We start from the raw sequence: 26,206 nt of genomic DNA on the forward strand, positions 1-26,206 counted from the left end.
AAAGAAAAAAAAGACCTCAGTGACATGGCAGCCATCGATTGAGTCAGCCCTGCAAACCTGTTGGTATACAACTTAGTGGATAGTGGAAATATGCACTCAAACACTCTGGAGAGCATCCCAGATGATGTCCTACCAGCAGAGAGGCCTTACCAGGGGCAGCCCATTCCAGTCCAGCAGCTCCAGGGTCTCCCTGCTCAGCTCAATACAAGTCTACATGATTTTTTTCTTATTTTATGTACTGTAAATGTTTGTTGATTTTGATATGTTTAACGTATGTTGTTAATAGTTGGAAAAAGTACTTTAATGTAGCCTGTGGAACAAATCATTTTCCTTTACCAATTTTATTAAAAAAATAAATAAAATAAAATAAAGGTATACAAGAGTTTGTTTCATGTAGAAATTATGACTAAAAAAAATAAACAATGTCCAGAACAATTCATTCTCTTTTATTTACACATTTAAAGTTGCATAAAAATAATGTACAGATTTTTTCTTTCCTTTTAAAAAATAAAAGGGAAAAAAGTTAAACAAGAATGTATAGAAAAAAAAATATATATTTTCAATCATTTTCTCAAGAAGAGAAAACAGCCTGTCCATCCTCTCCCTCCTCTCCTCGCCTCTGCCTTCGTGCTGCTGCTGCTGGTGCTGGCTCCTCCTCACCGTAGGCACCCACTGAACTGAGGACAAACCAGGGCCAAGTTTCAGTAGTGGGTTTCCCACTCACACCCTCACCTGTCCCAGGAGGACACTTGCAATCCTAAGGGCAGAGCAAATGAACCATGGCTTGTTAACAACAACAGCACAATACATTTCAGCAAAGACGTGTGTATTAACTTTAGTACTTTGTATTTATTTTTTTATTTTTTTCCTGAATTGCTCCAAAAAAGCTTAACACATGGGTGAAATCTTAAGTGCATTGTTAACACTGCAAAATATGACACATACAAGACATGCATACAAAATACTTAAGAAATCATATTTCTATATACTCAAATTTGGTTAAAACCACATAGCTTTCATGACAGCACTACAAAAACACATAAAAGTGAAACCCCATTGCCTTATCAACTGCTTTTCTTATTGTTGTGGGCTTTATAGGGTGAGTGATATTTCTTATAATACACAAGTGAGATAGACTAGTGCAAATATTACAAACAGGTCGTTAAACTAATATTAGCACAAGTTTTGCCTCAAACTACCTGACAAATGAAGCCACGCAATGGTGACGAAGGAGTTAAGATGAAGTTTATAATAAACTTTAACTCGGTTTCGCTAGCTATTTAAGTAAATGAAAACATAATACTTACATTTAAATGTGAATTTGCTGTCCACCACCGATCTCTAGTCTCGACCGCCTTTAAAAATAAATAAATAAATGCTGTCGTCAATGGCGCGCAATGAGTTATGGGGTAGAATAGGGTAGGATAGGCCGCTAATGCTGCGTTCCAGTCCACTTTTAGACACGCACTTGCGAACTTCCCTAAGCACTTCCCCTTGGGGGAATCCCTGCCGCCATTTTTAAGTGCGTTCCACTAGGGCCCTGTCCCAAATGGCACACTCCGGACTTGTGGACTTCCTCAGAGTCCACACTTTGGTGACGTCATGTAGTGCAGACCTATAGGGCCCTTGGCGCGAGTCCACGAGGGCGCATTGAGAGGTATTTTTGGGACAGACTCGATCGGCATGCCGGAAATAACGGTCTAGTTGTTGTTGGACAGGAGAAATCACATTTTTGCGCTCCGACGTCTTATCTCCATGTCAACTACACAGCCTAATTTTACAGTTCTATATTTTGATATTGTGCATATCACCTGGGCATTAGACAATAGATACATCATGCTTATTTAAATGATGTATACAGTTGAACATAAAAATACATAATGTTCCATTTGAACTAAGATTACAATTTTAAAACATAATTTAAACATAATTTTTTCAATTTACAGGTTTCAATATTCATACTATGTTTACATATGACTCAGTGAAGCCCTGACATTCGGTTCTATTTATTTAATGAATCATAATGCGATCATATTATTAAACGCGCTATTATTATGTTTGAGACATCAACCACTGCTCGATGACCATAATGTTTGTATAAACTGTAGGTTACAACTGGTAAAATGTACATTTAGGTCATAAAAACAGTAATATTTTCTTCTCAGCCATGTCAACAATTATCCTTGAGTGAAATCTCCTCCCATCTGTTGTCTGATTGGCCTTTCGCAAGGATTCCTGGGTAGTTAAAGTGCGTGGAGCCTGCATCTATGCGGGCTTCGTGGAAGACCGCTTCAAGGGTACAAAGGGGGCGCTGCTGAGCACACTTCAGAGCGGTAAAATGCTGAATGGGACGGCCTACGGTCTCGTAGACTCAGCGAGCACGCGCAATTCAAGTCCACAAGACCGAAAGTCTGCATGAAGTGCGCCATTTGGGACAGGGCCTTCGTGAAGTGGACGAGGGAAGTTTATATGGACAGACCCTCATTCCCTCGATTTTGACCGAGGGAGCGAGTCTGCTTCAAATGTACACTTCAGGCACCTATATGTCCCACAATGCAGTACGATTGTGACGTCACCACATATCTCATCTAATCACCACCACAACAGACAACTCTATGATATATTAATAATATATATTTTTAATTTAAAACAACCCAAACACACCTATAAACTTTTGGATGCTGCATTAAACAAATTCTTAAAGGGAAAAAAAAATGTAAATAATAAATAAACTCTACAGCTGATTCCAAGTGATCAAGGGCTTAGGACGTTCCAATTCAGCCCATTGCAGTTTCCGCCAGTAGTGAGCACTCGCAATGATGTACATCCGAGTGAACGAGACGGAGGGAAGTTTGCGAGTGAAGGGCATGACAATTTTGGACTGGAACGCAGCCTAAGTGTCCATTTATGTATCCTTCCTTTCACGAGGAAACGAAGGATGCATTTGGCGTCGCTTTTGAATCAGGGTAGCCTTCGTCGCGTCACGATGACGCAACCGGCTTTCGAATACGGCCTTCGGAGGATGCAGAACTGAATTGGGACAGCCTTCATCGCGCCGCGGTGACGCAATCGGCCTTCAAATGCGACCTTCCAAGGCACTAGCGGCGCCAGGATTTTGATTGTAGGTGGGCCTCCAGAAAACTGGATGGGCCAGTTAAAATAAGGCAAAAAAAAAAACGGGTTCCCCTTCATCTCCGTTTCAGCGCTTTTCTGGGCACTGAGGACAGTGACTCAGTAGCCTAACAGTTACCTGAATTTAATGAGTAATTATCATAGGTAAAAAAAAGAAAAGAAAACTTAAACAGGAATTTTTTGTTGCTTTTTTAATACAATTACAATTTCATTTAATTCATTGTTTAGTAAAATTATAGGCCTATTATTTTTAGTTTATTAACAGCAACAACAGCTGTAAAGATAAGATGAAGTTGACGATCGCCATATCTCCGTAGTGAACGCGCCTATAGAGAGAATTGCACATCATGGATTACATCTCTGATTATGTAGCATTTCTTTTCGTTTTAAATTGTTAAAAAGACATTTCAAGCTTTCTTAAGATATATTTCATGTCTGTGAGGCCTACGCTGAGTTTCGTTAAGTTAGGATGAGAATGAGATGCGCTCCAGTTCACAAGCGGACGCCTCCATGATTAGGCCTACATCGTCTACTATATTTGCTTCTTGGTTCCAGGAAATTGGTTGATAATTTTTTTAATTAAAATTAAGATACAATTTATACAAAACGAAATTCACTTAAAAAAAGTCTTTCTACAAAACAAAACTTAATTAAGTGGTCAAAATCATGTCTGTCTGACCCACGCCATGTCTCTCGATATATTGCGCATCCTATCTTACTCGTGCGGTTCACTTTTCATAATCAACATAGATGAAAAAATAACATTATAATATTTTAACAAATATGAAACTAAATGAGCTTATTTAATGGCTACAACACGTATAGTAGACCTACAGACTCTCTATTTGTACAAATTGCTGCATTCATTTTATTCTGAATTTTGCACACATAAGTTGAAAGTCATTTGTTTGTGCATAGCAAAACATATCTGCAACATTTATCAAGTTCACTGATAATTATGCGTGCATTTATTAATTATTATCTTAATGAATAATGAAACAAGGACGAAGCATGTAAACTGCGTTGTTTGTTTAGAATGGAATGGATCGCAAATAGATCCGAACGAAGAAACGTACAAAACCATAGTAGAAAATGGGTGGGCCCAGACCTAAAATGGGTGGGCCCAGGCCCACCCGGGCCCAATGGTAGCGCCGCGGCTGTTCCAAGGATGCAGCCTTTGAATTGGGACGTCCTTCGTCGCGCCGCTGTGACGCCATCGGCCTTCAAATGCGGCCAATCGTCCTTCAAATACGGCCTTCGGAGGACGCAGCCTTCACATTGGGACACAGCTACTCTCTATGAGTGTACACACACCGGCGGCCGCGACGCCCAGCAACGGCTCAGGACCATGTTCAAAATCCTGCCGCGACACAGAGCGTCATTTACATCCTTTTATATTAACTTTACATTATATTTGTCTCAAATCATCGTAAATGATTTCACCCTGTGCTGCAATATACATTTAATTTTACATTAATTTACAGAAATCAGCTGCTTGAATGAAAATTGCTGATGTTATCGGATTTTCAGGTGATATTCTCAATTCATTCAGTTAACGGACGCTCTGAGGTAAAGTGTTCAGATCACAGACTCAGCAACTATTATTTAATTGTACAGTGTAATCATAACATAGTACAGACATTATCTCAATTCCATAATGTCCTTAAACAATGATATTTCTGGCCATAAACTGAGACGCGCGTGCGTGTGCGATACCTCAAGTTGTCATAGACGCGACGCGGCTATTATTTTACTAGTCATGGAATGGGAAACGTGACATTAACTGTTAACAGGGGGTTTCTGTGTTCATATATTAATAAAGGGTGATTATTAAAATGAATAACCCCGTTTTCTTTACTCATCTTATTTTTGTATTTGTATTTGCACTTGATTTTTTTATTCAAATCTGCTATCTGCATGACTTTATTGGCGCCGGTGCAACAATAGGTTTAAGAGCTTTTCAGTTCTTCAGGAAACCTTCAGACAGTGTTTTGCTTCAGTTTGAAACCAGATAAACTTCACATGCTTGTCTTCCTTCACAAGAATTTGCCATAGATTGAGTACGCAAGAAGTAAAAAATGCATGTGCCTTGTCTATCAGTATCCTTATGTTTGTTGGGTAAAAAAGAAAAACTATATAAACAAAATAAAAATGAATTTGACTGATAACTACCCGAAATAGATTCTATAGATATCGCGATATATCGATATCGTGAATTATTTTGGCCACAATAACCGTGGTGTGAAAAATCTAACATCGTGAAAGCCCTACTATTTACCAATCCGTGACTTTAAAAAAAATAATTAACAATTTCTCTAGTAATCTAAGTTTGTCTTCTTAAAGACCTTGAAACTAGACAAATTATTTAAACTTATGAGACTGTGTTACATGACTTTTGAAGACTTTTTTTTTTATTATTCAACTTCATGTGACCGAATGACTTGATCAACTTACACTAGTAATTTAAGCCTCCCTAAACAGGCTTTCCACTAAAGGAAAAGGACGAGCAGAGACAAAACCACTATTTATCAATTGGTTACTAAAAACACCTTGAGCTCAACAATGATAAAAAAAAAAAAACACTTTAATCAATGTGAATGAATCAGCCCAATGGGCTTCGTTTAGTCGGTTCACATGGGCCGACCACCCATACACTGGCCAAACACACAAAAAGAAAAAGAAAATAAAGATACTAACAAAAGAACAATTCACAATAAAAAGGTTATACTAAACAAGTTGGTTTCTTTCTTTGATATTATGTCTTTATATAAAACATTTCAACGCTCAAATAATAAAACAAAATAAATACAAATCAAAAACACTTCAAACCAACCAAACCCAAAATCATACATTAATGATTTAAACCCACTTATGCAATCCGTAAGGGACCAGCAGACTATTGCTAAAAGGGCGATCCCACTACATTCACAAGACTAAAAAAGCCCCTAGTTGAAGAAACGCCCATATCCATGCATGGTCAATGCATACATTGCAGTAGGCGATATTGAAAAATAAGCACTAGTTTCCCATATATGGAAATGTATTATGTAATACATTGCCCATATCTTTTTTTAAATGACAAGATCGGAGCTTTTTTGTTGAATGTTGTACACCTCCCCATCTCAACAAACTTTCAAGACTATCAAGTTTATAAATGGCCAACTTCTAAAAACAAATTGATAGGTGCCTTTGTAAAGACATGCTCGCTTATTGCTGCTGTGAGGCTGTAAACGCTTCCAGTGTGAATACTCTCGCGAGGCTGACGCATGCGGTGTGAAACTGCCGTTAGGAAGTGCTTTCTCTTCCCCTTTAAGCACGCTTAGTCTCACTGTGAAAGCAGAAGCACAGTATCTTTCACTCTCTCATACACATGTGCTATTTACCGTCTCTTTGTAACATTATCACAGTGTAAATCGTGGTAAAACTTCATGACGTGTTTCCGTGTAATTAGCGATCTCTCGTTGAAACTGGCGCTTTTAATCGTGATACGCCCATCTCTTCATTCGCGCGTGTGTTTGTCCATGCAGGAGTGAGAGAGAGTAGGACTTCTGGTGTGCTTTGCTCATTTCGCCTCTTACTACTCTTCTTTAAGGTATGTTTGTACTCTTAATGGTTATATAATTTGTTTTAGTTTTAAGTTTCAATGTGATTGAATAACAGTCTAAGATATAATATTTGTTTCACTAACATCATCAGTTAGGGGAGAGCGGGGCAATTGGCACACTTTTCACTCTCTGTCATATTTCTCAGTCATGCATGCTATTATGTTAAAATAGTCTAACCATGTAACAACTGAAAGGTTAAGATCTCAGCTAATCAACAGATACTTTTAATGTTCACAAATGATTCCTAAAAATGTTTTATTCATCATTAAAGTCATGTTGAGCCCCAGTATGCAGAAAAAGATTCAACAGAATTTCTGCCCATTTTTAACCAAATTATTAACCAAAAACAAATACAGTTTGAATTGTGTGTGTGTGTGTGTGTGTGTGTGTGTGTGCGCCAAACTTCCCCAGGCCGGCTATTCCCATACAACTCAAAGCAAACGAAATTGTATTCATTTGAACTAAACAACAGTTTGTGTGTGTGTGTGTGTGTGTGTGTGTGTGTGTGTGTGTGTGTGTGTGGTGGTGGTAGTATGTGTGTATGGTGAGTGGCACTGAAGCTAACTTCCCCATGCCGGCTATTCTCTTAAGGCATCTCAGACAGTTATTATATTTATAAATATACAACATATACTAGTATTGTTATAATATGATGATGTGTGTGTATATATATATATTATATATACACAGTATTTTCCCGAATTTTAGAAAAGAACCGCTTTCCACTTTTTGAAAAAATGCACATGCGCAACACTCTACCTGCTCCCGAGAGGGAACGCCTATTAAACGTGTGCACGAGAGAGCATGCATGAGCCTAGTTCGCTAGCATCACTAATCATAGCTTACATTAACTTTTACAAGCAGTGATTTTAAATGGATTTCTCCAAATAGCATGCCAAACTTTACCTGTCAAGTAGAAACTTCGCGTCAGTGCATCAGGCATCAGTGGGAAGCCCAACCTGTGCTTTTAGCGCACGCCAGCGTGTGAAATATTCTCCCAAAAGCACTTTGGTCTTGTTTCTTTCTTCAGAGGCCTTTTTTTCTTTTCATACTTCGTAGACACTTTTTCTCTTGCGACCCTCAGACATTTTGAAAAAACCTGGTGAGAACGGCGAGCTTCAATGAATGGCTGAAACTGTAGCTCACCACACATATACACCTGAAAGTGTGCATGCGCAGAAAGCGAAAACTACCTAGGGACGAGCACGTACAACGGCCTTACGTAAACATATCACCAGAATGATTGACAACTAGGAGGAGGTTCCAACTAACATGGAATTCTTCTCCTGACATTAACATTAGTGGAGGAGATATACTGAAATATCAGTGGAAACGTGTTCAGTTGCTAGCTGATGAATTCTGGTATCGATGGCGTAAGGAGTTAGCCTGGCAAGCCAGACCTACATCAAGATGTTGGGTCTGGCAACTCACCATAGACACGCTCAATCCGAGGGGCGGGATAAACGGCTGTCTTTCAAATTCCCTCTGCACGCAATAGGACAGCGCTTCAACCAACCAGAGCGCTTTCCCAACAGCGGAGCTAGTTGATCGATTCAACTTTTGCCATATCTGGCCGGCAAAACTACGAACACATCTTCCTTTTTTTAAGAATGACTTAAGTGCCGTTCTATGCTCTTTTCTCAAAGAAAAACCTAACTCCAAGTCCTCCAGAGTCGCGGACAAAGCCAATTCGAAAGATGTTCGCCAGCAGCAGCAGCCATTCTTTGTTTTCAAGTGGCAGGTAACCGTCGCAGCTCTGTCGTCATTATGTTAAGCCCGCCCCGCCTACTCTATACACGACGTGATTGGCCTGACCCAATTTAGGTTTTTGCAGCTCGAAAGTCAATGGAGAGTTGCTAGACTGCCCTGGCTGCAAATTACATTTTGCTGCCGCTAGGGTGCGTCTAGATTTCTAGGCTAGTAAGGAGTATCTATCTGTGTACTCTGTCGCCAGAAATGGCCACGCAAATGGCCATCTTAGAATTTATCTTTTTAATGTCCCCAAGCTAAATCCTTATTATGTGGTATCTTAAAGATGTCAGACAGGGAGTGTCCTGGCCCTGCCAGTTTTAGGGTATAGCAGGAAGATTGGAGAGTGTGACCTCATTAATTTGGGACGGTGATGTCATTATATTCAGATGAATCAGCCTGTGAGTTAGAGACACCATGAGGTTGCACATGTTGTTGGCTTCTTAATTCAAGGACATCTTAGTTTGGAGTTGTTGATGAGGGCATTCTTTGTGAGTTTTCTGGTTTTGTCATTATCACTGAGTTGAATGTATTTTTGTATATTGATAATTGATAATTGATGTTGTTTGGTACAGCATGATTTTTCATGTTTGCATGTGATATTGCTTAACATTCTTGATTATTGTTATTTCTTGTCAAAGCAATTGTGTTTACATGTATATGTGTATATGTAACCGGTGGCTCGCAATGCCCTGCGCCAGTTAGAAAACTTGTCTGCATTGTGGAGACAGACACGGGACAACAGGCGGCAGTTTCACTGGATTTAATCTGTTATTTAAAACAAATAAAAGCAGCCTCTGAGTGAATCACCCTTAACAATCTCTCTATAAAACAAATGTGATGTACATTTAATCACATGTGCTCTCATTTCCACATTTAGGCCCAGATGCAAAAATATAACTTAAACGGGATGAAATGACAAAAATAACCACACAGATAGGTAAAATAATATTATATACATAAATTAGAGTGAAAATATAGACATAGAAGAAACAATTAAAATTAAGATAAAAAAAATATCAGGAGCCCAAAATAACTAAATAATTAAAGGGGACCTATTATGCCCCTTTTCACAAGATGTAAAATAAGTCTCTGATGTCCCCAGAGTGTGTATGTGAAGTTTTAGCTCAAAATACCCAACAGATCATTTTTTACAGCATGTTTAAATTGTCATTTTTGGGGGGCTCAGAAAAACATGCTGTTTTAGTGTGTGCCCTTTAAATGCAAATAAGCTGCTGCTGCACGACACAGGGGGCGGAGCTTCATGAGCTCGCGCTCAGTCTCTCAGGACAATTTCATCTCACGGAATGATGATAATATCAGAAACTCTCAGTAATGGTGTTCATTTCGACCCGGAGTCAGACAATAATGCCTACAGAGTCAGAGTGCTGTATGGAGATGGAACTGGTATAGTTTAGTTTAATTACGGTTATAACGTATTTGTCATCTGCTTGTATGTATCCATTAATAGCCTACAAGTCTGCTGTTTCGGACCAGGTTGGTATTTCTTTACTTTGCATTTGTTCAAATAGGCTGGAAAAGATACCGCTAAATACTTTACATTGAGCTTATAGGTAGCCACGTGAGACAATTTAAATACAATTATTTTTATATATACAGTTTGACATAGTAAACGTTATTGTTTTGTGGTGCTCTTTATTTTAATAAAGGTTTTATGATAATTGATCATTGTCAGTTTCTGCACATAGAAAACTGTAACATGTTAATTATCTAATTACATTATTGCAATGAATGTAGATTAGAATGTTTAACTATATTTAGATTCATATGGACATTTTATGGTTTAGTAGGGTAGTTCTTTACCTGAGTGTCAACTGTGTTTTTTCAATAGAGCAGTTTTACAGGCTTTTATCATGTATCCTGACTCAAATAATGTGTTTCTAACAGCAAACACTCAGAATAAAATGAGATGATCTGCTGATGATCCTGAATGGCTTGTTGAATGAGTGTTGATAGTCTGAGGCTCATCAATATTAACAGATCTGCTGAAAACACTCTTTATTTCATGACAATAGTCCCTGTTTTCACCTCATTTATTCTGCAGATCTCCTGTAAATTGACACTTAAAGCTCATTTCATTGGTGTCAGCAGACTGAGGGGATTTGTTGGAGACAAATCTGTAGATTTACTTCTATGCTTATAACTGTTTTTCTTACCATTGTTTATACATGGACGATTTTACACTATCTATATTCTGTTTTCCATGAGCATAAAAACAAACTCAGTAACTGATATATTTTTGATTTTGCTAGATCAGCTCACACAACTGTAATTCATCATCAGTGAAACTCCTCCCACATCAGTCACATCATCAGTGAAGCTCCTCCCCCTGCAGTCACATAATCAGTGAAGCTCCTCCCACTGTAATTCATCATCAGTGAAGCTCCTCCCATATCAGTCACATCATCATTGAAGCTCCTCCCACAGCAATTATCCAATAAATGCTGTAAATTCCCATCAGCCACAAGTGAAGACGAGCATCAGAGCATCAGGAAGAGCTGAAATCTGCAAAGACTGAGTTTATTAAAGAGGACAGTGAGAACATGAGTGATCCAGAACCCTGCAGAATGAAACACACTGAAGATCCTGAAGAACAAAGAGGTTGGTGTTTATTCTTCTTTCATTCATGATGCTGAAGAACATTCATGTTAGAAACATTCAAGCACATTTAGATAAACAGTTAGCCTAAACTATGAAATGGGTACAGGGAACATTTCAACAAATGTTCAGTAGAGGGAGGTTTGAGAAACTTTAATATTGATTGTCAACATCAAACCAAGTATAATTTTAGCTCTGGTTTATATTTGGTTCGCAAGTTTTTGCAACCATGTTACATAAATGTTGGACATTTCTCAATATAGTTTACCCTTTTTTATTATATTTTAAGCAATAAACAGTAAACTGTATCAAGAAAATTACATTTCTAGAATGGCTGACAGACTGGTGCATAGATATATACACTAGATGTCGCCTTAAAGACATTCGTTCCAATGAACTGCCGTAGACAAGGCGACATCTAGTGTGTATATATCTATGCACCAGTCTGCACACGTCAGATCAGATCACTTGGACATGGCTGTGTATAAGTGGTAAAAACGATATAAATACTGTTCGTTTTCTCACAAACCGCTCGTTTCGTGTCTTAGGCCATCAATGTGTACTTACGATGGGGAACTGTTTAATTTGGACGACGGGGAATTGTTTTAATTTGGACTCTGTGCATGCTCTTTGAGATAGTGACCATCGACCTGCATTATATGACTGACAGACAAGAACGGTTTGACCTAAAAATATCAAAATTGAAACTACTGCGGAAAAAAAGACACCTACATCTTGGATGCCCTTGAGGTAAGCTAAAACATACCAAAATTTATTTTCAAAGTGAACTATCCCTTTTATAAAAATGGAGTGAGTGGATTTTTATCACTGTAGGGTGGTTGTGTACACACACTGCCAACACATATTTATGTCCAAACACCATGCAAAAGTGAATTTTGCATTATAGGTCCCCTTTAACCTTGCAAAAAGGGAAGAGGAGGAGACAAAACAGGAAATTAAGATGAATCATGACATCACATCAATTAAAGATCAACAATCATCAATCACACATTTTCCAGGCAGGTATATCAAGCATTTGAAAATAAACCATTTTGTGTGAATTATAATAAACAATACATACATTTAACAGTACACTTTATGTACCGGTTACATATATAACTTATTAATTTATGTATTTGTATTTTAAGTTTCACGCCATTCATACAGTAAAACATTTTTACTTTTTTTTACTTTTCACATTATTGAATGTGAATTCAATGAAGCCAGTACAGTGTCATGTTTACTGATTTTATGGAATACATGCACACTAGAGTTTTGCTTATTAAACAATTAGACTATAACATTTAGATGTTTGAAAAATGCTGAACTGACCCCAAACCAGCCCAAATTTTGTCCGAAACGGCCCAATCTGGCAACACTGGCCCAGATGATGTCACTTCCTGGGTGTCACAATTAATAAATTGTTTAGAGGAAAATCAGTCCAGAAGTTAACAGGGTTGAGTGAAACATGTTGGACACAGATAATGCTAATAAAAACTGTTTGTTTAAAACCAGTTAAAGCTGCGGTCAGTCTACACTTTGAGCATGTTGCAAACACTGCACCGGTCGTGAAATGAGGACACACTCTGCGGTGTCTTTTATTTTCTCAGCGAAATTCACTTGATCTTGTGTTTCCGGTGTCCCACATTCACATGTGTATGAATGGACGTCAGTGGAAGGAAAAGTTTATTGTAACCGGGCCATAATAATTACGTTTTTAGTTTAATAAATTAAATATCAATCTAAATGTTGGTGTCAAAATGATGACACTTTTGTATATTTTTAATGTATTAATATCACATTAGATAATTGTTGTTGATCAAATATATTTAATATTTCTCACTACTGAAATCGGTATTTGTATATAATGTTTTAAAAATGATAATTGAAGATATACCTCATTCACATACATTTTCAGGGACGTATAATTTTTAAAAAGGCATAAAGATGATTGTAATATTTATAGAAGTTGTTTACTTTGCTACATTATGGTTCACTGTTATGCCCTTCATATCTCTTGGAATTGTTTTGATGTACTAAAAATTAAATAATTTTTTCTCTTTGATTTTAGACCTGATGGAAAAGAGCGAGGAGAGTGAAGAACTGAGTGAAGTGGAGGAGGAACATCATGTCAAACCTGGAGAAAAACCTTTGAGTCGCTCAAAGACTAAAAAGACATTTTTAAAGAAAAGAAAAGACAAGAAATCTTTCACCTGCACTCAGTGTGGAAAGAGTTTCACAACCAATTTTAGTCTTCAGATTCACATGAGAATTCATACTGGAGAGAAGCCGTTCTCCTGCACTCAGTGTGGAAAGAGTTGCACATGCAAACAATCTCTTAAGATCCACATGAGAGAAGCCACATGTATGCCATCAATGTGGGAGTAGTTTCGGTCAATTATCACACCTTAATGTTCACATGAGGATGCACACCGGAGAGAAGCCGTACACATGTGATCAGTGTGGAAAGAGTTTCACACGCAAATTTGGTCTTGAGATTCACATGAGGATCCACACCGGAGAGAAGCTGTTCTCATGTGATCAGTGTGGAAAGAGTTTCAGCCAATCAGCATACCTTAAAGGACACATAAAAATCCACACAGGAGAGAAGCCATTCTCATGTGATCAGTGTGGAAAGAGTTTCATTAATTCATCAAACCTAAAAGGACACATGAGGATCCACACTGGAGAGAAGCCGTTCCCATGTGATCAATGCGGCAAAACATTTAATAGGGCATCAGAGCTGAAGTCACACCTGGCAGTTCATACGAAGGAGAAGCCATATTCATGTTCTGAGTGTGGAAAGAGTTTTTCACAGCGGCAATCTTTACTTACACATCAGAAAATACATACTGGTGTGAGAGAGTACATGTGCTTTGAGTGTGAGAAGACTTTTATTACAGTGGCCAAGTTAAAAATGCACCAGAGAATTCACACTGGAGAAAAACCTTACAAGTGTTCACAATGTGACAAGAGATTCAGTGTGTCATCATCTCTGAAAACACATGAGAGGATCCACACTGGAGAAAAACCTTACAAGTGTTCACACTGTGACAAGAGATTCAGTCAGTCTTCAAATCTGATAACACATGAGAGGATCCACACTGGAGAAAAACCTTACAAGTGTTCACACTGTGACAAGAGATTCATTCTGTCAGCAGATCTGAAAACACATGAGAGGATCCACAGCAGAGAGAAGCTGCACACGTGTGATCAGTGTGGAAAGAGTTTTTCTTTTAAAACTCAACTGAAGCGACACATGAAGATCCATGCAGTGGAGAAACCACATCAACACAGTCTGAAATCACGGTGAGTAGTTCATCTTTATGTGCTGAGAAACAAAACCTGGAATCTTGAAGTCAGTTTGGCTTGTGTGCTTTTCCTGCAGCAGCTTCAACATTAAAGCAACACTAAGGAAGAATTTTTACCTTAAAGGTGTACTGTGTAAGAAATTATCCCATCTAGCGTTGAGATAATATATCGCAATCAGCTCTCTCGCGCCACGCAGTTCAAAGTACGTATTACAGGTACGGTAGCCTTCACAAAAGGCGAAAACGCGAAAGGCGGAGCAGTAGGCAGTATATCCTGTATGTCCCTTACCGGCTAACGTATTCCATGATGGCGCCTGAATATGGAGCATCTTCCACCGTTTATGCATTTATAAATGTAAAAATTCAAGCCCACAGGAATACTTGGAATTGATGGTGGTGGTAAATATTCATGAAGAAGGACACGTTTGTGAACGGTCAACACAGATTTTGATTATGAACTACTAAAAAAGTTACACACTGGACCTTTAAAATAATGTTTCCAAAATTGTTTCAGTGGTTCATCAAGTCGTAACAGGGTGAAAGGCACTTATGCCTCCGCTTTGCGGTCCTTTATCTGCTATAACCACGCTATGTAAGATTGCCAGATCGGGTCGTGTTTCTGTAGTTCTAATGAGACAATTCCGCTTCCAAACTGTAGGGCGACCGCAGAGGAAAAAGTTCCATAGTGTTACTTTAAGGGTTAGACTTTATTTTTCATGTGCACTTAGTCCATAGAAATTTTATTTACTGCTATAAATTGACACGTTTGGTAGATGTTTTCACACAGTGGCCCTCATTTATAAAACGAGCGTACTACAGAAAATTGGGTGCACGGTTTCCATACAAAAAATTGCCATTTATTTATCAATATGAATGTGAGCAGTGGCTATGTTTAAATCTCACATTAGGTCTGAGATTTTGTTATTGTGAATGCAATCTGGTGAGGAATTGTTATGGGAGCATTTACTGTAGATTACTGTCTGACCGTAAATCAGCATCTTGATATGCCACACCTGTGAGGTGGATGGATTATCTCGGCAAAGGAGAAGTGCTCACTAACACAGATTTAGACAGATTTGTGAACAATATTTGAGAGAAATAGGCCTTTTGTGTACATAGAAAAAGTCTTAGATCTTTGAGTTCAGCTCAAAAAAATGGGGGCAAAAACCAAAGTGTTGCATTTATAATTTTGTTAAGTGTAAATGAAGATTGCCACATTTATCAATGTACGATCAGTTGTACGATGTACGTACAAATAGTTGTTTCAGCCCTGGTTAGTTTGTTTGTTTTGATCATTAAATACTATTTTAAAAAAAGAAACATTATACTGAAGAACAAAAAGTTTGGTGTTTAGGTTGGAGAATATTTCAACTAGTTTCTTTGCCCTTCAAAGAAATGTGCTGACCAGTAAGATATAAACGTTGTCAGATGCCCAGAGCTGCTGCAGATACACATTTGAGAGCATTTGGTGGCACTAGTGAAACCAACATTAAAGATTGGAATTACTTTAAATAAAACATTTAGCATTTCATGAACACTTTGAATTACTTAAGTCATGATTAGCAATATAATTGTGTAAAATAGTCCATTGAAAGTAACTTTTGCTTAAAAGTGAGACATTTACATTTATGCCCCTGGCAGACGCTTTTATGCTCTCTATTGTACAGGCGTGAATTTGCTTTTCCTTCAGTCCAACACTATGCAAAAATATGAGAATTTGTTGACAGACGGCCCTTTCACAACAAACGTCAAACAAATAAGCTTAGAGGCCAATCAGCTAGTGTTGTGTAGGAAACTATTAGCCTGGGTTTCCCCATGCTGCCTTGAGCGCAGCGCGATTTTTATTCACGCTGCTAGTCAGCATGGATTCCATGGACCAGATTTTCGCCTCAGCTAGGGAACCAATCACAGAACGGGGAGGGAGCAGCAAGACGATGACGACATCTATGCGACACACCGAAGGACAGACGTAAATTTTTAGGAACACATCTACAAAAATATGCCTGTATTTCAAGTTGATAAAATAATTTAAAATCCACATCAGTTTATTTGTGCCGACGCGCCACGCCCTCCCAGGATCTATAACGTTACCTAGGCTACCTTCATTTTTAAAAATTCATCATAACCGCGCGGGCGATCTGCTTGCAGTCGTCGAGATGGATGCTGAGGAGTTGAAGAAAAGAATAGCTAGTGGAGATTGTAAAGTTGTCGACAATACGTCATCAAAAATGAAGTCCAGTGTGTGGGAGAAATTTGGAGTTATCTGAAGAAAATATTGTGAAAGGCTTTGCTTCAAACATTTTCGTGTTGGATAGCCGCAAATGTGGAACTTCATCCCTGAGGAAGCACGCAGAAACTGTGGTGACAAAGCAGTTCTATCGAACGTTTTTTTTTTTTATATTTAACACTGTTAAGTATGTGTGGTGTGCAAGGCGTGTTTGAACCCAAAATGGTCAGATGTAGGCTAGACGAAATTGCGTGGCAGATACAGTGTTGTAGGCGCGTCTGTTCGATTGGTAAAATGTTATAAGGCTACTCAGTTTTGTGGTAACGTTAGCCATGTTCTTCATGTATCAGCCTTTTGACAGCTTCGGCTGAAGTTGTCCTTGTGTTAATTGTCGTGTAATAACTTCTGTATGACCTGGCAATAAAACATTTTTGTAAGTGTGTCTATAATGTGATTGTCTAAACTGATTTTATTTCGGGTGCGGGTCGGGTGCAGATTTTAATTCGTGCTGCTGTCGGAAAACGGGTCGGGTGCGGTTTTAAGCACTGCGGGTACGGGCGGGTGCGGATTTACAAAATCGTACCCGTGCAGGACTCTGGTTTACACATAAATCTCTGACCCATCGTCGTCGTCTTAGTTGAATATCTGTCGCTCTACATACGTCATATGGTATAATTGAAACGATTGGCTATGAGCTATGTACAGGCGCATTTGATAGACATTTGTAGCGCCCAATAAACGGCTCTGGGTATTCGTAAACCACGCCTCAAATACGAGAAAATGAACATGTGGTTCCCAGACCACGTCTCAAAGAGAAAGAGGTCTGACGTTAGCCAGACTAGGAAACTATGGGATTTCTTACAGATCATATGTCACACCTGCGTCATCTAGAGTTTCATGACCAAACTAGTGATTTATAACACAAATCATCTTCATGACATTAAAATAGATCATAATCGTGCACAGCAGTTGTTGACCAGATTTGATGGGATTAAAATAACTATTATACTTGGTGATCTTGACTTTGAGCTTCACTTTTCATTTCACGTTTGACTCTCATTTGAAATCTCACATGAATTAATGTTTCTTTTAGACGTGATGGACGTGAACAAGAAAGAAAAAACAGAAGCCAAAGAATCTGTCACCGCTTCAGGTCTCCTGCCCTCAGTGTAAAAAACGCTTCAATGTAAATCAAGTCTGAAGATTCACATGAGAGTTCACACTGGGAAGAAGTGGCTCAGGCTTTCTCTCTGAAATCACATCTTCTCATTCTGAAGAAAGACCATTTAACTGTGATCAGTGCGGTAAACAGTTTAATTTGGCTTCAGTCCTGAAGAAACACCAACATTGCGATTCACACAAAGAAGAAGATCCATTCGTAATATTACACCAGAAAAGACACGGCAGTGTTTGTTTCAGTGCTGGAAGTCCTTTACTAAAGAAGATGAAAGAGCACCAGAAAATTCACACTGGAAAACTCCTTTGAATTTCAGGGAGCTGAAGAAGAGGCCATAACACTTTTGAGAGAGAAATTAATCTGATATAAATTTTTAACTCATTCTTTGTTGTTTTTCATCAGAACATCTAGTTTATCTTCCACTTCTACTCTTCCATGCAAATACAACATAAAATTGTATGTAGCTCTGAAACTGGACACTTTTCTTCTCTTCTTCTCTTGAGATGATTTGGCTCTTATAAGTCAGTAATGAGAGTGATCTGTCTCATCCGCTTTCACTTTTACTTAATTTTTGCATTTGCTTCAAGTAATGATCGATTAAACTCATTACTCATTTTATCAACCGTTTTTATTTTATGCTTATTCTGCTTGAATCAGAATACATTTTTAGTTCTGAAAGCCATGAAATATTGTTTGCTTTTTTGAACTTTCCATGTTTTAATTTTGTCAATAGAGCTTTTAAATGCCTAATGTAGTGAACAGCAGACATGGTGGCACCAGAGGTCCATACTTCACAACAGGAGTCTCTTTGTCTTACTGTGACCCTCAAAGACAACTAACGGACTACGGTAATCAGGACTGCCAGAGGTGATGACATCAACAGTTGATAGCTAATCTAATCACCGGTTGCCCATTGGTCATGGATTTTCACCTCAACTCCATTCCTGAGACCAAGGTGTGAATGACCATGGACTGTCCAGGGCCCCCAAACTCGCTAGAACACGGTAAGAACAAAGAACCCTAAGAAAAAGACTAATCTTTTTACACATTGGTTTAGAGCCACAAAAAGGGACAGGAAACTGTAAGGAAGATGCCCTACATATCTCCTTATTCATCCAGGGAACTGTGCGCTCACAGTGGAAACTGCACCTGGAATAACAGCCAATGTAATCTCACCCACTAACACAGTAAAGGACATCTGGGTGACACCTCAACCAATTTACATCACGTTTGGACTTCAAACACATCAGTTTACATCACTTGGAATGCAACAACCCAATCACACCACTACAGTAGTAGAGTTTCTGACCTAAAGAGGGAAGGAACAACAGCACAACCAAGGTTTTACTCTTGCAAGTAAACCTTCACCCTCATGGACCTTCAAGCAGCTCAACCGCTTCAGTTGAGGACTCCAGCATTCAACACCTGAGCTGCACGACTCTTGTCTTTGTAACCTCTAGCCTGCAAAGGATCCTGCGGATCGACCACCGCCTGACCTACAGTTCTCCGGATTACACAAGGAACCGCAGCGAACCTCCAGCACTCTGGAAAGGGATCCAGTTTACCCCCACTGTGAATGGAAATATACTAGTGGAATATGTAGCCCATTGCCGGACTGATCACCCGACCACGTGGAAAATAAATATAAGCTAACCAAACCCTCTTCCCAAAGGCCTGGGCTTTAGGTTGTTGCTACATTTACATTTACGCATTTGGCAGACACTTTTATCCATGGATTTCAAGGCACACATTTACATTTACATACATGGGAAATCAAACCCATGACCTTGGTGTTGCAAGCGCCAACGCTCTACTGTTTGAGCTACAGGATAGCTTGGTACTATATTAGATTGTTTTTTGTTTTTTTGTAGAGACTGTATCTAGGGTCTGCATATACAGATAGATACATAAGACACATTATCTGTATTCATAGTAAATGCTTATTTACTATTTCATACCAGCATATAGATAGACCTCAGTTGACTTCTAATTGCTTCATCCAATCCATTGCTCATCTACTTAACATTCATTGTGAACATCCATTTGTGTAGTTGTTTGTAGTAGCCTATCTGTTTGATTATTGATTACATATTCTTAGTAGTTTAGTCACTTTCCTTAATAGTATTTAGTGAGTGTGATATTTTACTCTTGTATATCTCTTTGTTAATAAATTCATCTTTATTGCAAACTGTGTCATTCTTATGTTGATAATCAGAGGCTCTACAAGCTCGCCAGAATCTCACTAAATCCTTCAGCTTGATCAGATGATGAACTTCCTATAATTTATATAATTCTAATTCCTTCAACAATCTTCCATGATTGTTCTTTATTGTCAAGGTGAAATTCCTTGGCTGGTGCCCCGTAACATAGGAAGGATGTGACCAAAAACTCTATATTAATATTAATATTAATATTTAAAACCATAAATCACCACAGTAATACATTATATTTCACTGCACACATGACTGACATTGAATGAGATTGCTGTCGGTCTACATTGTTAACAGTTTCACCCTTGATATCCAGTATCAAATATACATTTCAAAGAGTTTGTTCTAGTCATTTCTGTCTCTATCTCAGCACAGTTTTACACAACTGGCAGAAAGAGAGCAGCTGGAATACAAAGAAGCGGCGTGTAATCCTTGTTGTTTGTGTGTGTGATTATCTTGATGTTTATAGATGTTTTGTCGTTGTGAACAGCAGGGTGGGAATTATATTACGCAACTGTGAGAGCGTGCAGGCCTTTTCATCCAATTAAGCTGTGTTTGTCGGCAACGTTTTCGCCATAAATATCTGGTTAGTGATGAATCTTTATATATTTTTTTTATGTAAACCAAATATCAGTAACGTTAGTTTAGAAGAACTGCCCGCAGCTTATGTTATAACGTCTGTAGCCTATAAGTCAGAAGCGGATTTCCTTCATGTTGATTATAGCCTACTTGATTAGTAAATGTGATTTTATAAACATATATTGCATATGTAGCCTCTTATAAGATCAGAATTATCTAATCATTTTATTACCACCATGTTAAGTCGGTGGAAGCGCCTGCGCGTTCATTATTTTATATAGGGTTGGGAATTGAAAATCGATAAATGTATCCTGAAATCGGATACCCAAGGTTAGGATTCGGATTATTGTCATAAAATTAAAGTTTCTAATCATCTTATTGATTTATTCGCGCTTATTTTCGTGTAAATCAGAATTTTCTTTTACTCGTCTGAGGACCTGACTTGGCGATCTGCCAGGACCTTGTGCAGTTGCGCGATCATTTACCTCAGGCTATCGATGGACCTCGAGTCGGGAAGCGCTCTAAAGTTAGCATTTTTGTCCAAAGGCAAAGCTAGGTGTGACATTTACAGTATTGTCTGACTGCTATAATATCGTAATTGTTGTTTTAACTATGTGCAAACTGACATGTTACTCATTTGAAGACGCCTTGAGAGTCAAGCTTAAACTGCGTGATGAAGCCTATTAGAATGCAGTTAGAATGACAATAGATATAGAGGCAACAATGCTCCGTAAGATTTAAAAAAAAAAAAATATATATATATATATATATATATATATATATTTGTGCCATAAGATGTAACTTAGTATCACCCAAGCATATATATTTGTGCCATAAGATGTAACTTAGTATCACACAAGCAAGAGTGACGTTTTCCCCAATAGTGTGATCGTAAATTAATTGATTTTAAACAACAGTCCAACAAACAAGATGCTAGTATTAAGTGAATTACATTTTAGACATGATTCCGGCTGTTTCGAAAAAAAAAAAAAAAAAGAAAAAAAAAAAGTTTAAAACAAAGCCGGAGCAGAACCTATTAGAGCAACACTGTGGTGGTTTGTTCCTGAATAAATAATCAGTTTTTGAATGAATCATTTGAGTAAACGATTCAATAAAACATTCTGCTTCGTTTCTAAGAGAATCAGCAGTTTTGAACGAATTGTTTGAGTTAAATCGCTCAACAAGACAGAAATTTGGTGCTAACTGCTTGCGGTTTCAGTGTGATATTTAGCCTACTAAGTTATTTACCCATGACAGACCCAAACCAGCCAAGGTACTAACACAGCACAGCAAAATATCCTTTCCTAATTATCTTTAAAAAATTAATTAAAAAAACCTGCTTTCATTCAACAACTTTAATCAACTTTGATCAAACACGATTAAAACATTGACATTTAAATTTCAGCCAAAATGATGCTGATTTATGGAATTCAGCTGCAATTAATGGCACAAAATAAGTATGTTTGATTTATAAATGTTTAAATTTTGTTGTTTTGTTTACCACATTGGAATTTAAACTGAGTGGGAAATGATGAGAATAGGAATCGATGAGCAGAATCTGAATTGATAAAATTCAAATGATACCCAACCCTATATATAATTATAAAGATGTATTTCTTAAAAAGACTATTGCTTAAAATATTCTGTCATTGAAGGTCATTCAAAAAAGAGAGGATCATTCAAAATTCAAGGGTCTACTTTTCTTTGGAGCTTAGAGTTAGGATTTGGATGTTTGTATGTAAACATTATTTGTCAGTAGGCTGCGTTTTTGACTGTATTTTAACTGTCTTGTCTGTTCTCTTTGTCCACAGGTGTGAGCTTTGCAATTTAAGAAGACCCCTATCCATCTGCAATTTAAGAAGACCCCTATCCATCTTGACGATTGATGAATTGTAAATCTAATCTATTTATCTAAATACTATACCTTGGTCCAATACTGGCCCACTGAGAACATTTTAAACAGATTATAATCTATCTGCAATTTCGAACAGATTATTGTCCATCTGCAAGTTGTTAAGAATTGTGAATATACATGGCATTTTAGATGGCATTTCAATTTAGGTAATAGACCAATTGAACTTGGGAATCTTTAGAAATGGGTTTCTCTTGCAAACGGTGTTGTTTCTCTGCAGAGACTATTACCGTATTCATCAGGCATGTAAAAGGACACAGGAATCTTGCCAACTTTAGATTTTCTTGTGGGCTTGTCACATGCCCTTGTAGCTTTAGGACTGCCACTGCCCTTCAGGTTCACATGTATCGCAACCACTCCAAGCGTAAACCAGATGTCAACAGATCTCACAGATGTATTGATATGACCTGCCATGTTGAAGGATGTGATTTCACTTCTACAAACTTTTCGAATTTACGTGAACATTTAAAATGGCACATTAGAGATGGCAAGAAAATTCAATGTCCTTTTGAAAATTGCAAAAAGAATTTCAGAGTGAGGTCTTCTTTCCTCTCACATGTGAGCAGAAAGCATTCAGTTGCACCGGTTGTCTCTGCAGATAGTGTGACTAATGATGATACCGGTACTCCTGATGCTGTTGATGAGAATGATGGGGGCGCACACAGTGCAGAGATTGCTGAGGTTGGGGAGAGTTCCTCAAACAAAGTAGACGGAGATGTATTCATGACAAACTTAGCCCTCTTCTATCTTAGAATGCAAGCTAAGATGCTTTTGCCAGCCACCACAATCTCAGCTTTAATTGGAGAGTTCCAAGAACTACACACAAATGGGATGGCACATGTACTGACTATAGTCAGTCAAGAACTAGAAAAACTTAAAATACCGAGAGATAGAATACATGAAATTGTGGATGGGCTATCAAAAGAAAATTTACTAAAGATTGTGTTTTCAAAGAGAGTGTGTTTCGATCAGATCAAACTAGAAAAACCTTTTTCAAGAACAATTTCTGTTATGTTGAGCCGATGGTGTTGATCCTAATGGTAAGGAATGTTTCTGCCAGTATGTGCCAGTTAAAGACACTCTTAAAGCACTGCTGAGCCATCCATCAGTTCGGGAACAATACAACGCTACAAAGATGTACCCTCTGGGAAATCCGCATGTGTTTGGGGATGTGCATGATGGTAGAAACTGTAGAGAGAACACCCTCTTGCAGAATGTTCCTTCCTCTGTCTCGATCATCCTTTATCAGGATGCTTTTGAGGTTGCAAACCCCCTTGGATCAGGCAAGAAGAAGCACAAGCTTCTGGCTGTATACCTGACACTGGGTGAGATACTGCCACATAATAGATCTGCTATAGACCCCATGCAGTTGGTAATGCTTTGCAGGGATGTGGATAGCCACCTTTTTGGCCATGACAAAATATTTTCTCCCCTAGTAAATGATCTAAGGGAGATTGAGGAATCTGGCTTTGTGTTAGACAATGGTGAAACGTTGCAGGGGACAGTGATAGCAATTGCAGGCGATAACCTAGGGTCACATTCTCTTGGGGGGTTCACTGAAAACTTCAGCAGAAGCAAACACTTTTGTCGATACTGTCTTATAGATCGAGAAAGTTTCGAAAGGGAGCCCACAAAGCTTGGTCCATTAAGGACAAAAGAAACCTATGCAAACTGTCTTGAGGAGTTGTCCAAGGGCCAGGAAGTCATGATAGCAGGCCTGAAGTTTGACTCAATTTTCAACCGACTGAAACATTTTCATGTCTGTCAACCAGGACTCCCACCTTGCCTGGGGCATGATCTGTTTGAAGGGATTGTGTCAGCTGATCTTGCAATGTATATCAAGAACCTGGTGTCTGTTGGGAAACATTTTTCATATGTTCAGTTGAATAGGAGCATATCTCAGCTGAAGTTCCATGGCAGTGATGCTAGTAGCCGGCCATGTGAAGTGAAGTCAGATGGATTAAACTTGGGAGGTAGTGCTGCCCAGAACTGGTGCTTATTGCGGCTCCTCCCTATTCTTGTTGGTAATCGGATCAAGAACCCATTGGAAGACAAAACCTGGCAGTTGTGCCTTAAACTCAGAGAAATGGTAGAGCTGATTTGTGCACCTAAGAGCTGATTTGTGCACCTAAGATCCATGTCAACCAGGTGGCATATCTCAAGATTATTATCAGGGAATATCTCCAGTCTAGAGTAGCTCTTTTTCCAGACACACGTGCCAAGCCAAAACACCACTTCTTACTCCACTATCCTGACCTCATACTGAAATTTGGTCCTCTTATTCGCCTCTGGACATTGCGCTTCGAGAGTAAACACACATATTTTAAACAGTGTGCTCGGAAGCTCCATAATTTCAAAAATCTTGGTGTTACTTTAGCAGAAAGGCACCAACTGTTGCAGACCTATCTTCACAGTGGGAATATTTTTCCTCCCATTCTCCAAGTTGGTCAGGCAAATGAATTTGATGCCCAAATGTATAATGCAGCAATTCAGGAAGCTATAAGGTGCAGGGGCTTGACTAAAGACAACACAATAGAAACATCTACTGTGACATACAAAGGCACAATATACAAAAAGGGCATGAGTGTTGTTCTTGATGTCAGTGATAGTGGCTATGTGCTAGGTAAGATTGTTATAATATTAGTCAAACAGGAAAAGGTTTATTTTGTGTCTGAGAAACATCAATCAGTGCCAGTGTTGGACCTTGGTGTGCATTGCCTGCAGTATGACCTTGAGACTCAATATGTTTGTTTATGTGTCGACGGTCTTGCTGACTGTTGGTCTTGCCATCTGTTGGAAAGTTTTCTTTCTTCGACGCAAGACCAGGAGACAGTTGGGATCGCGTTCAACAGAAGTTATTCTTTATTGAGAACTCCGCTGTACGTGGCTGCAGTACTCCCAACATTATCTAATCTAAAGTAACTTTACATGGTATCTTATAGGCATTTTAGGAGGAGGGACTTTTGGGGGTGGAGACCTTCCTTTTACAAAGTATGCAAATACAATATAGGCGTCAGCTCGTTACCAGAATTTCCGCAGCTCTGATCTCATCAGCATAACAGTGATCCAATCAGCCTGACTAGATCGCCCATACATTAACATTATCATAGAGACAAAAGCACAGCTGTACATTGAGCTTACTGGTCAGGAAATGCATAAGGACAAAGGGTGAGGGTGAGAGTCTCAGGAATTGACTCATTTAGAGAAATTGCCTGTGTATAGAAAGTTTGATCTCGATCTTGTTGTGCTCCATCATTCTGTCTGTCTAGGTGGAAAGTAATGGAGGACATCATAAGAGGCACCCTTCCTCATCTGGATGGTAAGACTTGAGACTATAGTTGAAGATTTGTCCTCAATGGGAATAAGGGAGATTGATGACTTAATGTACATCAAAGAGGATGACATCAGACATCTCTTGTCCATAGTTGATTGTAGAAAAATACTTCAAAGATTCAACAACAGAGGTAAACATTTTGTTCATCTAAATAGTGTAAATAAATAGTCTACCTTTAACATGTTGTTGCGCAATGTAGAGATCCTATGTAGGACTTAAAAGTGAACAAAATTTGGATTTTAGTATAGGGTAAATATTTTTGCCTGGTATATACCCAATATCCCATTGCACTACTGATGCATGCCAAATTTTCATTTTTTGTTCATATTTTTCAGCTATAGACTATAGCTT

At 38.4% G+C, this 26,206-nt stretch overlaps 1 protein-coding gene across 4 annotated transcripts; it reads left to right on the top strand.

Moving 5' to 3' along the window:
* Positions 1 to 6,448: 6,448 nt before the first annotated feature.
* Positions 6,449 to 26,097, top strand: LOC309501786 (uncharacterized protein). 4 transcript variants are annotated; one of them, XM_082174053.1, is made up of 5 exons: positions 6,449 to 6,724; positions 10,969 to 12,128; positions 13,177 to 14,414; positions 22,421 to 22,501; positions 25,791 to 26,097. In XM_082174053.1, the coding sequence occupies exons 3-5, from the start codon at positions 13,525 to 13,527 to the stop codon at positions 25,849 to 25,851; spliced, it is 1,032 nt and encodes a 343-aa protein (XP_082030179.1). In that variant the 5' UTR covers positions 6,449 to 6,724; positions 10,969 to 12,128; positions 13,177 to 13,524; the 3' UTR covers positions 25,852 to 26,097. The 4 variants fall into 4 exon arrangements, 3 of the variants coding, with proteins under 3 accessions (XP_082030179.1, XP_082030178.1, XP_082030180.1); XM_082174052.1 differs by lacking the exon at positions 6,449 to 6,724 and having other exon boundaries at positions 10,982 to 11,108; positions 25,791 to 25,971; XR_014206988.1 differs by lacking the exons at positions 6,449 to 6,724; positions 10,969 to 12,128; positions 22,421 to 22,501; positions 25,791 to 26,097 and adding exons at positions 17,737 to 18,824; positions 18,940 to 20,008 and having other exon boundaries at positions 13,191 to 14,414.
* Positions 26,098 to 26,206: the final 109 nt, after the last annotated feature.

Source organism: Leuciscus leuciscus (genome assembly GCF_965113295.1).
Source record: "Leuciscus leuciscus genome assembly, chromosome: 1".
NCBI classification, from domain to species: domain Eukaryota; kingdom Metazoa; phylum Chordata; class Actinopteri; order Cypriniformes; family Leuciscidae; genus Leuciscus; species Leuciscus leuciscus.